This window comes from Microtus pennsylvanicus, chromosome 4 (genome assembly GCF_037038515.1).
Source record: "Microtus pennsylvanicus isolate mMicPen1 chromosome 4, mMicPen1.hap1, whole genome shotgun sequence".
Lineage (NCBI taxonomy): Eukaryota > Metazoa > Chordata > Mammalia > Rodentia > Cricetidae > Microtus > Microtus pennsylvanicus.
The window spans coordinates 75,790,218-75,804,686 of NC_134582.1; the positions used below are offsets into that span (position 1 = coordinate 75,790,218).

A 14,469-nucleotide genomic window follows, 5' to 3' on the forward strand; every position below is an offset into this window, starting at 1 on the left:
CAGAGGACTGGAGTTCCCAGCACCCGTTTCAGGTGGCTTGCTGTCACTTGTAACTCCAGCTCCAGGGGAACTCATGGAACCATCTGTCCTGTGGGAGTACCTGCACACATGTGGCACACACACGCACAGACATGTACATACATATAAATGAAAATGAAAACACGAAGTCCAAAGTCCCTTAACTCTGGGCTGCTGCGGAATAAAATTACACACTTTCCTTCTACATCGTTCTCTAAACTGTGGTCAGGTCCCTCACAGCAGCTTTCCTCTGCTGCCAGTCTCTGTGCTGGCTTCCTTTCTGCCCCTAGTAAAGCCAAGCAGCTCCGGGAAGGAAAGGTTATTCAGCTCACAGGTCGCAACCCTTCACTCAGGGAAGTCGGGACAGGAGCATGAGAAAGAACTTGAAACAGAGAGATGCAGGAGCACTGCTTGCTGGCATGTGTGCAGGCTGGTCCTCTGCTCGCTTTGTAGACAGCCCAGACATGACAGCAGTCAAGACAGTCCCACACAGGTCTATCCCCAGGTCGGCCTTGTCTCAGAAACCCCTGCTTAAGATGACCCTCTCAAGTGACTGGCGGTGTCAGGCTGACAGATCTAACTGGGAACATGAGAACTAGATCTGTTTCGGGGTGCCAGCTAACCTCTCACCATCCTCCCCACTTACAGTTTTGCTGACCGTTGTTCTACTCCCCACTTGTAGGTTGTCAGGTTTTTTTAATCTTGCTCAAGTGTGTTGAAAATGCTTCGTCTTCATTTTTCTGTACGAGGCTTATTTTATTAACGCTTTGTATAGCTACCATGTTGCTGGAGATGACAAGATGAATGCAGACGTTTGCTAATAATTCAGAGCTGTTCTCTAGTAAGTGGTGTACAGGAAGAAAATATAGTAACCTTTATGTCTATTCTGCCTTTTAAATTTCAGTTCCTTCTTTATTGTCTAAACATTCTTTCATCCCAAATGTACATATAACACAATACTCGCATGAAAACGTTTGTTAGTCTTTTGTTTTACTTCTTGATTGAGAGTATTTAATTTAAAGACTACTTCTTTAGGCCCTTGTTCTCGGGGAAGCTATTGGAAAAGTAGGTCCTTAGGACTCACCCTACCTGCTCTCTCAGAATCTTTATCAACATCTTCAGTTCAGATGAGAGTTTAAAAGTGTGTGCTGTGACGGTGTACCGCGGCCACTTACCTTGAGTTAGAGGGACCCACAACTGTGGCTGGTAGTCATTGTATTTTCACCTCTTCACTCTTTAAAGTTTCATGTGGGGTGTGTGTGTGTGCACGTGAACGTATACACTTACACGTTGTTGGTTCTTTACTTTTGTCATGTGGATACCAGAGAACAAGCTTGAGTCAGGCTTGGCAGCAAAAGCCTTTACCCACTGAGCCATGTCATTGGCCTGTGGGCAGCAGGTATTTAGAGTGGTGGCCTCAGGATTCCATAGTTATAATATCTCATGTTTTCTTAGCCATTCCTTAACTTATATCCAAAACTATGAAAACTAAAATTATGCTAAATAGTTCTCAGCACACCTTTAATATTTGTGATAAAATATGAGTATCAATTAAAAAGTCAGACTGTTATCTTTAGATAACTCACTTCTATTTCTAGGTTCCTTTTCTTCATTCATCTAAGAACCTCTCAGGAGTATTTAAGGTAGTTTTCTTTCTTCTGAAAAATGTGATTGTTGGGGCTGAAAAGATGGCTTCAGTGACTAGAACCTGGGTTCAGTTCCCAGCACCCACATGGGACAGCTTGCAGCCGCCTGTAACTCCAGCTCCAGTCCAGCCAGTATCCTCCAGTATCTTCGTCTGGATTCTGCAGGGCACCTGCACTCACGTGCACAGACAGTACACAGATATACCTAATTTCAACGTTGTAAAAATTAATCTCTCAAAATATCATTTTGTTTATTTTGGAACAATTATTATATAATCAAAGGATGGTTAGCCTAGAGAAATGGCAATTGAATGTTTTTCCCCAAATTGTTCTCCCAGAAGATTTAATAAGATGGCCTTTTAAAGTGAGTGCTCGACTTCCTGCTAGATGAGGTCGCTATCTGATTCTCGAGTCACTGAAAAGCCCTCAGGAGAGGTGGAAAAAATAATCAGACATACGAAAATTTTAAATTTTCATTAAGTCCAACAAACAGTTTACACCATGTGATAAATACCATGCTGAGCAGATGTGTGTGTGGACAAAGCCATCTTCCTGGAGAAGCTTGCTCTGGGGACCTCAGTGCAGACACAGGACACAGAGACAGCCACCTCTTGGTCACCAGGGATCCGAGTTCCCCTCCTTCCTTCCGGATAGCCTTAATCTGGACAACTCAAAGGCCGGTTTTTTTGTTCTGACACATGCTGTGTATTATCTGATGCTCTGTTGCCACCATTTAAAATAACATTGCATAGGAGTTTTTTTTTTTCTCAGAAGGGGGTTAAAACAGATCTTGAACTCATGATTCCCCTGCCTCAACCTTCCAAGTGCTGGAGTTTTAGGCAAATGCTTCTACAGTTGGTTCATTTCATAGGAGTCCAGGGAGGTGTCCCAGTCCCAAGTCCTGACTACTCTGTCACCTCTGCTCTTTTTCTTCCAGACTCTGCTGGTTGCTAGTTCTCAGCCGCTGGCTCCCAGTGCAGTGTCCCCTCCTCCTGACCTAGCACTGTCTGCTCTGCCAGGTCTTTGGAGGTACAACACTACCCCCATCATCAGTGGGGATTCTACATTTAAATGGACTTGAGGACTATGGAGGGAGATGTCAGTATTGCAGATTCTGTGAGCTGAGATCATGTTCAGGTGTATCCTCTGGATTAGGTAGTCAATGTTTGCTGCGTAGCCTTGGAACATCATGGAACCCACTTAGCTTTTGTTTCTTCCATTTTGTTATGTAATGTTTGTGGTGGAGATTTGACATCTCTGTTATACACTGACAAGTGACCCATCCTACGGTGAGAGTCAGGGAATAGTTCCTTAGATGGAGAGACTATCACATGGTAAGACCCTAGGTAAGCATATGACAGAGTTCAGGCTATAACTGTTTTTAAGATAAATGCTCTCTGTGGTCCCTAGGAAGAACATCTTCTTTTCCAACTTGAAGAAGGAATAGAAGCTTTGGAAGCCGCAATTGAATTCAAGAACGAAAGCATCCAGAGTCGCCAGAACTCGCTTCGAGCATCGTTCCAGACGCTCTCTCAGAGCGAGGCAGATGTCGTGGGGAAACTAGTTTGCCTGAACCTTACCGAGATCAGAGCTATTCTTTTCAAATATTTTAAAAAGGTATGTGTCCAAGGAACAATACTTTTCTTACAAAAGAGGGCCAGAGACCCTTATTTATTCTGAACTAAAAGTGCCGGGCTGGAAGAGCTGGCGGTTGACTAGCCTTAAGCACCGTTGTTCTTTATGGTGCTGAGCGCGTTCAGAACCGCTGTGAATTATCCAGATACACCTAACTTTGTGAGGTGGTTAAAACTGAAGTCCCCTTGATAGGAGATCTTTCTTAGACAAATTAATTTATATACTTCTTTATTTCTTGCTTCTAAACATAAATGCTATTCATGAGAAGTCTAGGGTCCTGCAGCTTGTCTCTCCTCCATCGCTGTGAATAGGAACCTGGTGTGTTTCCGACCATGATGTCTGAGTTGACTGGAGACGAAGTGGTGCTCCGGTGGCCATGACAGTAGCAGGTTTTATTAATCTGGATTGCTTCATCAGGTTATCTTACAGAGCTGGCAGTTTTCTGATACTGGGATACTTTGTATCACTAAGAACTATATTCTTATTTTCTCTATTATTTTTTCATTTAAAATATGTACCATTTTCCCTAAAAATATATTGAATTAGTGAGAATATCGAACAGTTGATACAAAGTAAGACAAATACTTTTTCAAGGTGTAGTTGTGTAAAATAGAAAGTGAATGCAAAACTCAGCATAGTGGTGCACACCTTTAATTCCAGCACTCAGGAGGCAGAGACAAGTGGATCTGTGAGTTCGAGGCCAGTCTGATCTACAGAGCGAGTCCAGGGCAGCCAGGGATACACAGTGGGACCTTCTCGAAACAGATGAGTGAAAATATTAGTCAGTCTCCTGTTTGAGAGTCCTGTCAGGATCTACTGCACAGACACTGTCCGCGGTGCTCTGTTTCCTATGGCACAGCAGACTACAGCAAACACACGCATGGCCTGAAGGGGAACCGCTGTGCTTCAGGGCAGAATACTCTGTAGCTGGGACAGAGTGGATGCTGCAAGAATAAACGCATCCCCAATATCCATATGGACTAGAGGAACAGAGTTACAGAATTATAGCCAGGCATGCTGGCACGTGACTATATATTCCTAGCATTTAAGAGACAAGTTCAAGGCCAGCGAGGACTATATAGCAAAAACCATGTCTCCAAAAGAAAAAGCAAGCAAGAAAGAGAATTATAAAATTTGAACTCAGAGATCTTATCTAATAAGTTTTAGAAGGGCAACTATTAGTACAATATTATGTTGAAAATGAAAATATTATCAGTTCAGAATTCCAACAAATTCAAAAGGTTGTTAGGCTATTTTCTAGTTATGTTTTAAAACATTTGCCATGTATCCTACACCTTTAAAAGGCATTTAAGATCTTACTGAAGTTAAGTAGCTCCAACTTCATGTAGTCCAAGAAAACTAGACTAATCTATTGTGTCAGACTACGTAAGATACCTTTTTAAAAGGTCAAAAACCATCTTTGATAGGTGATTAATTTGCGAGAAGCTGAACGCAAACAGCAGTTGCAGAATAAGGAGATGAAGATGAAAGTTCTGGAGCAGGACACTCTGATCCACGAGTTAGAGTCTGCCCTGGAGCACCTGCAGCTGCAGTGTGACCGGAGACTGACCCTCCAGCAGAAGGAGCACGAGCAAAAGATACAGTTGTTGTTAAATCACTTCAAAGGCAAGTCTTTGGGGGTCAGCTGGGTTAGGGGTGTGCTGAGGAAGGGAGCCAGGCCCCATATCATCTCCTTTACATGCGTGGCTACCGTGTTTTTTGTCATTTGGTATAAGATGACCCATGCTCCAAGTGTCGCCCCCTTTGCCTGCTCCCGGCACTAAAGAAGGCCTGTCATTCTGGTGGGTGGTTGTTGGTCTGACCTTTCCATGTGCAGACGAAGTGATAGATTCTGTTGTAACTCCCGACTCTATTTCTTGTTACAACTTTAGTTGATTATAAAATTTTATGCATTAAGGTTAGATCATAGATCAAAATTGATGGGTACATATCATAATACTAGTGGCCAGCAGCGGTCCAACAGCAGATTCTGGTGCAGGAGAGCTATCACAGTAGTCTGGCCTCATGTTACCTGAGGAGGGGACTGGTGTCCAAGCAGGCGCTGTGGCAGCACAGACCTTGCTAGCTGAGCCTGCTTCCGCTCTAATTCAGGCTGCTCAGCCCTGACACTCATGATCACAGAGCTGCAATTGGTTGAAGGGATTTGAAAGAAGCAGAAAATTGGAAAACATAAATCTGGGTCTTGAGGAAACGACCGCAGGTTAACTCTACAGTGTTCGTGTCTCTGCACAGTGAACAGGACTTCCCTGGGCCGGTCCCACAACCACTGCACTCAGACACACCCCTCCTTTCTGTAGTCATGTCTAAGAGTGAGAGCGGAATAGAACGCTGTTGTTTTGAGATGACTGGGGTCACACAGCAGTAATTCATAGCTCACTTGGAAGAGTGCTTACAGATCATGCGTGAAGCCTGGGTCCATTACTAGCACCTCTTATTCTCATGATTTTCATGATGCTGTGTCTCAAGAAATCAATAAAAATCAAATTGTTTCTATAGTTATGCATACAGATTATACACAATAGCTATAGTTATAATTATTAGCAATTTGAGAATTTCCTAATTTCAGCTTATTCATATGGGAAATTAAGCTGATAAGGTATATGGCTTTTGGTTGGTTGGCGTTTTTGGTTTTGGTGCTCAAGACTAGACCCTGGGACCTTGCATGTCATGTTTAAAGCTAGATGATGGGTTAAATAAGATATAAGAATAGCAAAAGAAGATGGAAACCAATTTTTTTATATGTACTGTATAAAGGAGGGTGTAAGTCTGGAAGTGTTTTCTGAAGGTCAGAAAACTAGATTTTATCATTGTAGAACAATGGTACACAGCTCACCCCCCATTCTGTAGTGTTTTTTCTTTGTTATTTAACCTTTCTAGACTCATTACTAACAGCTTTTCTGTTTGTGGGTTTTCACTGTGTATTTCTTCGGCCTATAACCCAGGCGTATAACTTTCCATAGAGCCACAGTCTGACGTCAGCCCCAGGCCATATGGGTAGAGGTCTGCATGCTTGAGCTGTTTTCTGGAGGATGCCCATTTCTGTTCTTGATAAGTCGTCTCAGTAGCCAAGGCAAAGGCGCCGAGGCGGGGCAGGAAGTGGCTGGCAGAGAGTAGGTAGAAAAGGGAACGAAGGGATCGATCCTTTGAAGAAAGTTGTATAGCGAGAAGAATCCTTACTATGGCTGCGGAAATCCCTTCAGGCAACAGATCCATATAAATGCTTCTGGCCCTTTAATGTGAGTCTGGAGCTATCTGAGCTATAGTTTTGAGTCATTTGTGTAAGCCAAGGTTAAATGTCAATTTTTGCTTTGTATAGAGCAAGATGGAGAAGGCACTATAGAAACCTTTAGAAAATATGAAGATAAAATCCAGCAGCTGGAAAAAGATCTTTACTTCTATAAGAAAACCAGCAGAGATCTTAAGAAGAAACTGAAGGAGACTACCGGAGGAGCGTCTCCATGGCGGCTCTCACTAGCAGAGCGTAAGGCTTCAGGTGTCACCTGACCTGCTAACCCTGGGGTCACTTCCCAAGTGACAAGTTGTTTAGGGGAGGTACTTCATTTACCTCTGTAGACAAACTGTTTACAGAAGTGCTGGGGAATTGAACGTGTGTGTGTGTGTGTGTGTGTGTGTGTGTGTGTGTAGTAGAGAGTCATAATGTTTCTCTTTTCCTTTTTTGTTTTACTTTGGTTTGGTTTGGTTTTTGAGATAGGGTTTCTTAGTGTAGTCCTAGCTGTCCTGGAACTAGCTCTAGTAGACCAGGCTGGCCTTGAACTCACAGAGATCCTCCTGCCTCTACCTCCCAAGTGCTGTGAGTAAAGTGCACCACCACCGTCCCCAGTGATTGTTTTTTTTTTAAATTATGGGCATGTCTTTATTAATTATGGAAAATATTCAAGTCAAATTTGAAAATGAAAGTATAATATGCCCAAAGCATGGTTTAAAAAATATATTAACTCCAAATAAAGGTTGTTTCAAATAATATGTTATGGTAGTTTAAATACTGCACTTAATTCTTCCTTGTGCAGTGAATTAATGAACTGAACCCCTTGCCTCTTGTCTAGGAGTGTTGCACACTCACACGTGCTCTTGTCTAGGAGTGTTGCACACTCACACGTGCTCTTGTCTAGGAGTGTTGCACACTCACACGTGCTCTTGTCTAGGAGTGTTGCACACTCACACGTGCTCTTGTCTAGGAGTGTTGCACACTCACACGTGCTCTTGTCTAGGAGTGTTGCACACTCACACGTGCTCTTGTCTAGGAGTGTTGCACACTCACACGTGCTCTTGTCTAGGAGTGTTGCACACTCACACGTGCTCTTGTCTAGGAGTGTTGCACACTCACACGTGCTCTTGTCTAGGAGTGTTGCACACTCACACGTGCTCTTGTCTAGGAGTGTTGCACACTCACACGTGCTCTTGTCTAGGAGTGTTGCACCGCACACATACTCGGCAAGTGTATCTTGAGACTTAGGCTCAACTCAAACTTGTGAATCTGCCCTGGAGTTTATCAACATGACAGTAGCTACAGAATTGTTCATTTCACTTCAGTCACTAGTCAGGGTTGTAGCTACAGGTTTGTTAATGTTCTCATTCATTGTTGAGGGATATAGTTGACTTTCAAACATTAAAAATGTGTAAAGCTTAAATAGACAAGCTGTGTTAAAATTACAAACCGTAGGATGATTGCTTTTATTAATTGCCTGCTATGGGGCAATTGCTTTTGCTGTCCTTGGCTCTTAGCCCTTAGGGCAGCCCTAGCATCTGTTACTTTCCTGTGTTATAGAAAAGCAGCCTCTGGTTGCCACCAGCCACTGTAGACAGGAGATGCAGTGGTCAGGAGGACTGGGTGCTCTTGCCATGGACCTGGGACCCACAAGGTGGCTAATGGACACCTGAAACTCCAGTTCTAGAGGCTCTGAAATCCTCTGGCCTCACATAGATGTACACGAAAACACATAATAAAAATAAATAAATCTTTTAAAACAAGATTTTTAACAATATTGTCCAAATGAAAGTAAAACCATGTGTTCCTAAGGTCAGTCCTAAGGCATGCCCTCCACATTTAAAAACATGACCAAACTCAGACATATCCTTGTATAATAATTAAATGTACATATGTAAAATTAGCCCCTTCATAATAGAACAGATACCATGACAGAGTACTCTACAAAAGTCAAAAGTTCCTGGAAGGTTATACATTGTTCCTTTTTATAAGACCTCAAAATAGGGGGGCAATGAATATTTCGGAAATAACTTGACCCTAAATCACAGACTACAGATGGATACAGAATACTGCTATCATGCGAGAGGGCCAACATGACCGGATTTGCATACATGTATGTGATGAGGAAGGCCTGGAGATGAGGCCAGAGCAAGCTTAACTTGGCCAGGACTTGGCATTAACCAGTAACCAGCCAAGCGGAGGACAAAGATAAGAGGGAGGTGGAAGGGATGGAGAGGGGGCTCACTGGCCTTGCAGAGGACCCAGACTTCAGTTCCTAGCGCTCATGTCAGGTGGCTCATAACCACCTGTAAGTCCAGCTTCAGGGACTCTGACACCCTCGCTTGCCTCCTCAGGCACTGCACATGCATGATACCCATACATACATGCAGGCAAAACACTTACATACATAACTCTTCAGACTAGAGAGGTGGCTTAGCAGTTAAAAGTACTGCCTACTCTTTCAGAGAACCCAGGTTTGGTTCCCAGTCCCCACATGGCATCTCGCAGTCATTTCCAGCTCTAGTCCCAAAGGATGCGATACCCTCTTTACTACTCCGCACATGAAGTGTGCAGACACTTGCAGGCAAACATCCGTGTGCACAAAACACTGAATTGCATTAAACTCTAGAAAAAATGAATAGCTATTTCTTTAAAAAGATTTCAGAGAGCCGGGCGGTGGTGGCGTACGCCTTTAATCCCAGCACTCGGGAGGCAGAGGCAGGCGGATCTCTGTGAGTTCGAGACCAGCCTGGTCTACAAGAGCTAGTTCCAGGACAGGCTCCAAAAACACAGAGAAACCCTGTCTCGAAAAACCAAAAAAAAAAAAAAGATATTTCAGAGACACACAAAGTACTCAGTTACTAGAGAGTACCAAAATCAATACATGATTTTTCAATGTCAATGAGTTGAAAAAAAAAACGTTATTCACGCTGGGCGGTGGTGGCGCACACCTTTAATCCCAGTACTCAGGAAGCAGAGGCAGGCGGATCTCTGTGAGTTCTAGGCCAGCCTGGTCTATAAGAGCTACTTCCAGGACAGGCTCCAAAGCTACAGAGAAACCCTGTCTTGAAAAACAAAAACAAACAAAAAAATTTGTTATTCACGTTTCAAGATGTTTATATGTGAGTCAGGATTGGTTCATAGCCACACGTCTATTTGAAGACATCATTAACAAAGTCTGAAAGCGTCGCATCTAACTGTCACAATGATTGTGGTTTGTTAGGCTGTGGTCCCAGAAGTACCTGGCTTTGAGAAGATGTTTGCTTTTTGTGTGGCTCCTCCTTAGAACGTGATGCTGGAGATGGAGTCCTGAGTCCAGAAGAGGCAGCTTCTGAAGAATCAAAATGGGCCTGTAGAACTGAAAAGACAAAATCGAACGGAGGTGAAAGAAAAGGAGACAATTCTTCAAGCGGCTTAGAAACGGAACCGGCGGCGCCCCAGCAGATTCCAGAGGGCAGCCGGGACTTACTTCCAGTCCACAGCTCAGTAACACCCTCCAGTGGCCAACTGCCGAGCAGTGCCGATAAACCAGGGGCCCCTCCCTTCACACAGCTGCAGAGTCTACCGCTGTCCCAGTTCCAGACACTGAGAAGTACCAGGCAGCTTCAGGGTGTCAAGCCTGTCAAACTGTGCCGCAGAGAGTTACGTCAGATTTCTGCCTCGGAGCTGTCATTACGGCGCTCCAGTCTTGGAGCTGGGGTCCGGTCAGTGACTGCCGATTCCCTCGAAGTACCCGAGGAAACCTAGTGCCTTTAAAGCCTAGGCCTGGACAATAAAACTTTTAATTTGGTAGTTATGTGAGAGGCCCCTTCTTCTCACCTACAGGATGAAAGCCCAGGGTCACAGCTTCTTCCCGGGACACAGGAAGGGGGTGGGACTCTTGGGTACTAGAGTGTATTTTCAGGTTTACTGTTCTATAAATGAGTTTTTGAATGCTTGGTACATTGAACTGTTCTACTTATGTAAGTGTACTGAAGTTCTCTTCCAGGCATATTTCCTTTATTTTTTTCAGTACATTTGGAGAACAACTGAGACTAAAACATGCTTCAGATGTGTATCATTCTCTATACTATAAAGGCATATCTTAGAAGTGCATTATAGCCCTCGAGTAGTGGAACGTTTAAGGATACATATGTTGCTTTTTTTTTAAACTCCAGATAAACCCCAACTGTGCCAGAGTTCCCTACCTGCGGTGTTTGTTTGGTAAGATGAAAATGTTTGCCAGAATTCAGCCTGGGGTCCAAGGGTGCATTACAGCTCTTAGGATCCACAGAGGTGGCACGCCAGCCTTAGCTCTAACATGGCATCTTTCATTTTTATAGTTATTTTATTATCTTTGTGTGATGATACAACAGACTGCAAATTTCCACCTTTGTCCTGCCCTGTGCACTTCACATCCCTCGCATATGATGCCAGACCTGTGTGTGGGCCATGTCCACAGCTCCCGGGACAGTAACACGAACATCCCACCATCCTAAGGAAAGACACCGCTGTGAGCAGCGCAGTCTAAACAGCATGCATGGGTAATGCATCTGTCTGATAGGCTAAGAGCTGAGCCTTCACAGGCTCAGGTTTTCAGCTTCGCGGGCTTGACGGCACTGGGTGTCGACACGTCCATGCAAGCTTGTTAGTTTTTCTGGTTCAATTAACTGAGCGATGGTTCTCCCTGCCATATTTGTCTGTGATGGGCAGCATCCCAGTGTAACTCCGTGAAGTATTGTATGTGTAAGCCCAAGGTGGGGTGGTTTGTTTTTTGTCTTTGTTTTGGTTTTTTGGTTTTGGGGTGTTTTGTTTTTTTGACTAATTGAAGCTGTGTGGAGCCATTAGCAACCCTACCTTACACAGGCTTATCAACTCCACTGAATTCTCTTGCCACCTACTTCCCTGCTGGTTCATCTTTAAAGTGTATCTATGTCTGCACACAGACACACACACACAATCATACATTAGTCTTGTGACAAAAGTGAGTGCCTTTGACTAAACAGAAGTTATATATTAAGGGTGTGGTCTACAGTGAGCTCTAGGACAACCAGGACTACATAGAGAGACCCTGTCTCAAGAAACAAAACTTATGGACTAGTAAAAACCTTTTTACTAATGAGGGTACTAATTGTAAATTCCTCTAAGATTAAATAATGTGCTATGCCTTAATAAGTAATCCATACAATTATGTGTTTTGATGCTAGAATCCCTCCTGCCCAGCAATTAAAACATTCTCTTTACCTGTGGAAATATAAAATCTTGTTCTCACTAGCAGAGCAACAGACGTTATATAAAGCTGTAATGATCATATCAGATAATACAGCTGTGAATTGATTGCCAAGTAACAAAGGTATGTTTTTCCCATTTTTGTTAAACATTTAATTTGTATCTTGTATATGCTTTGATTGATTTTATTTATATACTCAAACATATATAAATAATATCCAAAACATGTAATTTAGGTGTGAACAATTCATTCTAGTTAGGTCAGTATGCTTATAGAGTAATCAAAATATAAGATACTTCCTCCCAAGATTCCATCTTCCCATTGGGGGAATGAATGTGCATGCTTTTGCCTGCTCGGATGTGTGTGCTTTTGCCTGCTCAGATGTGTGTGCTTTTGCCTGCTCAGATGTGTGTGCTTTTGCCTGCTCAGATGTGTGTACTTTTGCCTGCTCGCATGTGCATGCTTTTACCTGCTCGGATGTGCGTGCTTTTGCCTGCTCACATGTGCGTGCTTTTGCCTGCTCAGATGTGTGTGCTTTTGCCTGCTCACATGTGTGTGCTTTTACCTGCTTGGATGTGCGTGCTTTTACCTGCTCGGATGTGCGTGCTTTTGCCTGCTCACATGTGCATGCTTTTGCATGCTCACATGTGCATGCTTTTGCTGCTCATGCATATTCACTGTGTTTGTGCCTCTGGGAGCCAGAGAAGGAAGTTGATGACTTTCCTTGTAATTTTTTTGGAAAAGGGTTTCTCACTGAACCTAGTCACTATTCAGACTAAGTTGGCGAGCCAGAAAGACCCCAAGAGCATCGGTTTCTGCCTGCCACCGCAGTGCTGGGGTTATAGTCTCCACTACCACCCCTATCTTTTTTGTGGGTGCTGAGGACCTGAACTCAGATTCTCATGCTTAAGAAGCAAGCACTTCACTCCCGAGCATCTCCCCAGTCTAACTTTCTTAGCATATATATATATATTTTTTTAAGACAGGGCTTCTCAGTATAGCCCTGGCTGTCCTGGAACTTGATCTGTACACCAGGCTGACCTCAAACTCAGAGATCCATCTGCCTCCCTATCTGGGATTAAAGGCATGCACCATCACCTCTCAGCTTATATAAAACAAGATTTTTGTTGTTCATTATATTCTTATATTTCCCAATGCAGCAGAATATTTCAAGGGCAAATGGTTTTTTCCTTCCCTAACTGGAGTGTTACTAGGAGAAGTTGGTACGGCTAGGTTGGACCTTAGTAATGACCGCAGTGATGCACCCAGACTCCAGTGCCGGGGTAGCGCAGGGCTGTGGGCCCGCTAAGCAGTGCTCCGCTGAGCTCACGCTCACTTCATACTGCTTCAGTTTGCTTTCTCTTCTGATGTAATTTTTTGGGTCCCTCAATCCTTATGAGCTTGGAGTTCCAAGAGTCGGGAGAAATAGGGTTTTCAGTGATACAGACTTCCTTTTCGTTAGCGCTTACTCTGTTGGTAACAACCTACAGCAGTCAAGTTCTGCTCGTTTAAGACTGCTTACAATGGAATCGAATCACCAGTAAGGTGCTCATACAGGTGTCCCAGGCGTCCGCTGTGGGATGATCCACAGGGGCCCACGCAGGAGGTCAGTCACTGCAGCACTTCTCGCCTTTGAATTTTGAAAATAGGTGTATTTTAATTTAAAACTGTATCAAGCTATAGGCTGTCTTAATCTTGATATTCAAAACTTACAGAGTGTGAGACTGAGATCCTCTGCAGCGATGTCTCTAGCATGCTGAGTGTGTCCCGGGCCTGTCTGGGTTGTTGTTTATCACAAGGAGGGTAACGCACCTAGTGTACCAGAAGAGCTCATCCACCCAGCAGACAGTGTTGCTGTGGTTGCCACTCTAACAGCTGACTTTCCCAGGGGCTCACCTGTCTCAGTTCTACAGAAATGCATGGCTGACCTGCGTGCAGTGGTGGGGTCACAGGCACCAGATGCTGAAAACGGTATTCATGGTCATGACATCCTTTGAGCTGACCCCAGCATGGGAGTATCAGAACAAGGGAAGTTATAAAGTGGGAAACTTGGTTAAGTCTTGAATGTTTCCACTAGTTTTCTTTTGCCCTCACTCCAGTTTTATTAGACTTTAAGAGAACGCCCCCATGGCAGGCAAGCTGTATTTGTCTTTTTTAATGTTTAAATATTTTTTGTAATGGGGCCCCAGACCTTAGCACAACTGACTCCATGATGGAAGTGCCATTCAGATGGTAAAACTCAACATGTAGATAGCACCTGCAAAATCTTTTCAAAGGCCTAACCCATCCGAGCCCACAGTTGTGGGAAATCTCTAAATGTACTAACCTTGCTTTTTGGCGTCTGTAGTTAGTTGTTCTTCTGACTAACTGTTCTTGTTAACTGAAGTATGACAACCCAGGGTATGGTTATTGTGCTTAAAAGCACATCCTAAGGCCGGGCGGTGGTGCTGCACGCCTTTAATCCCAGCACTCGGGAGGCAGAGGCAGGCGGATCTCTGTGAGATCGAGGCCAGCCTGGTCTACATGAGCTAGTTCCAGGACAGGAACCAAAAGCTACGGAGAAACCCTGTCTCAAAAATTTAAAAAAAAAAAAAGCACACCCTAAGAAAGGCTCCGGGTTGCACGGGGATCCGAAGACTTCAGTGCTCTATTCTCCTGGCTAGTTTCAACACAACGCCCCCTACTGGGTTATTGCAGTGTTGCTTTAAGAGAGA

The 14,469-nt window shown here is 43.9% G+C and overlaps 1 protein-coding gene across 1 annotated transcript in view; it reads left to right on the forward strand.

The window, feature by feature from the left end:
• Kif27 (kinesin family member 27) overlaps positions 1 to 11,129 on the forward strand; it is a 66,556-nt gene extending 55,427 nt beyond the window's left edge. The window contains exons 14-17 of the mRNA XM_075969442.1: positions 3,075 to 3,281; positions 4,727 to 4,925; positions 6,637 to 6,801; positions 9,833 to 11,129. Of these exons, the coding sequence (XP_075825557.1) occupies positions 3,075 to 3,281; positions 4,727 to 4,925; positions 6,637 to 6,801; positions 9,833 to 10,293 (1,032 nt within the window). The 3' untranslated portion in view covers positions 10,294 to 11,129. The remainder of the gene's footprint in view (positions 1 to 3,074; positions 3,282 to 4,726; positions 4,926 to 6,636; positions 6,802 to 9,832) is intronic.
• The last annotated feature ends 3,340 nt before the right edge of the window (positions 11,130 to 14,469 follow it).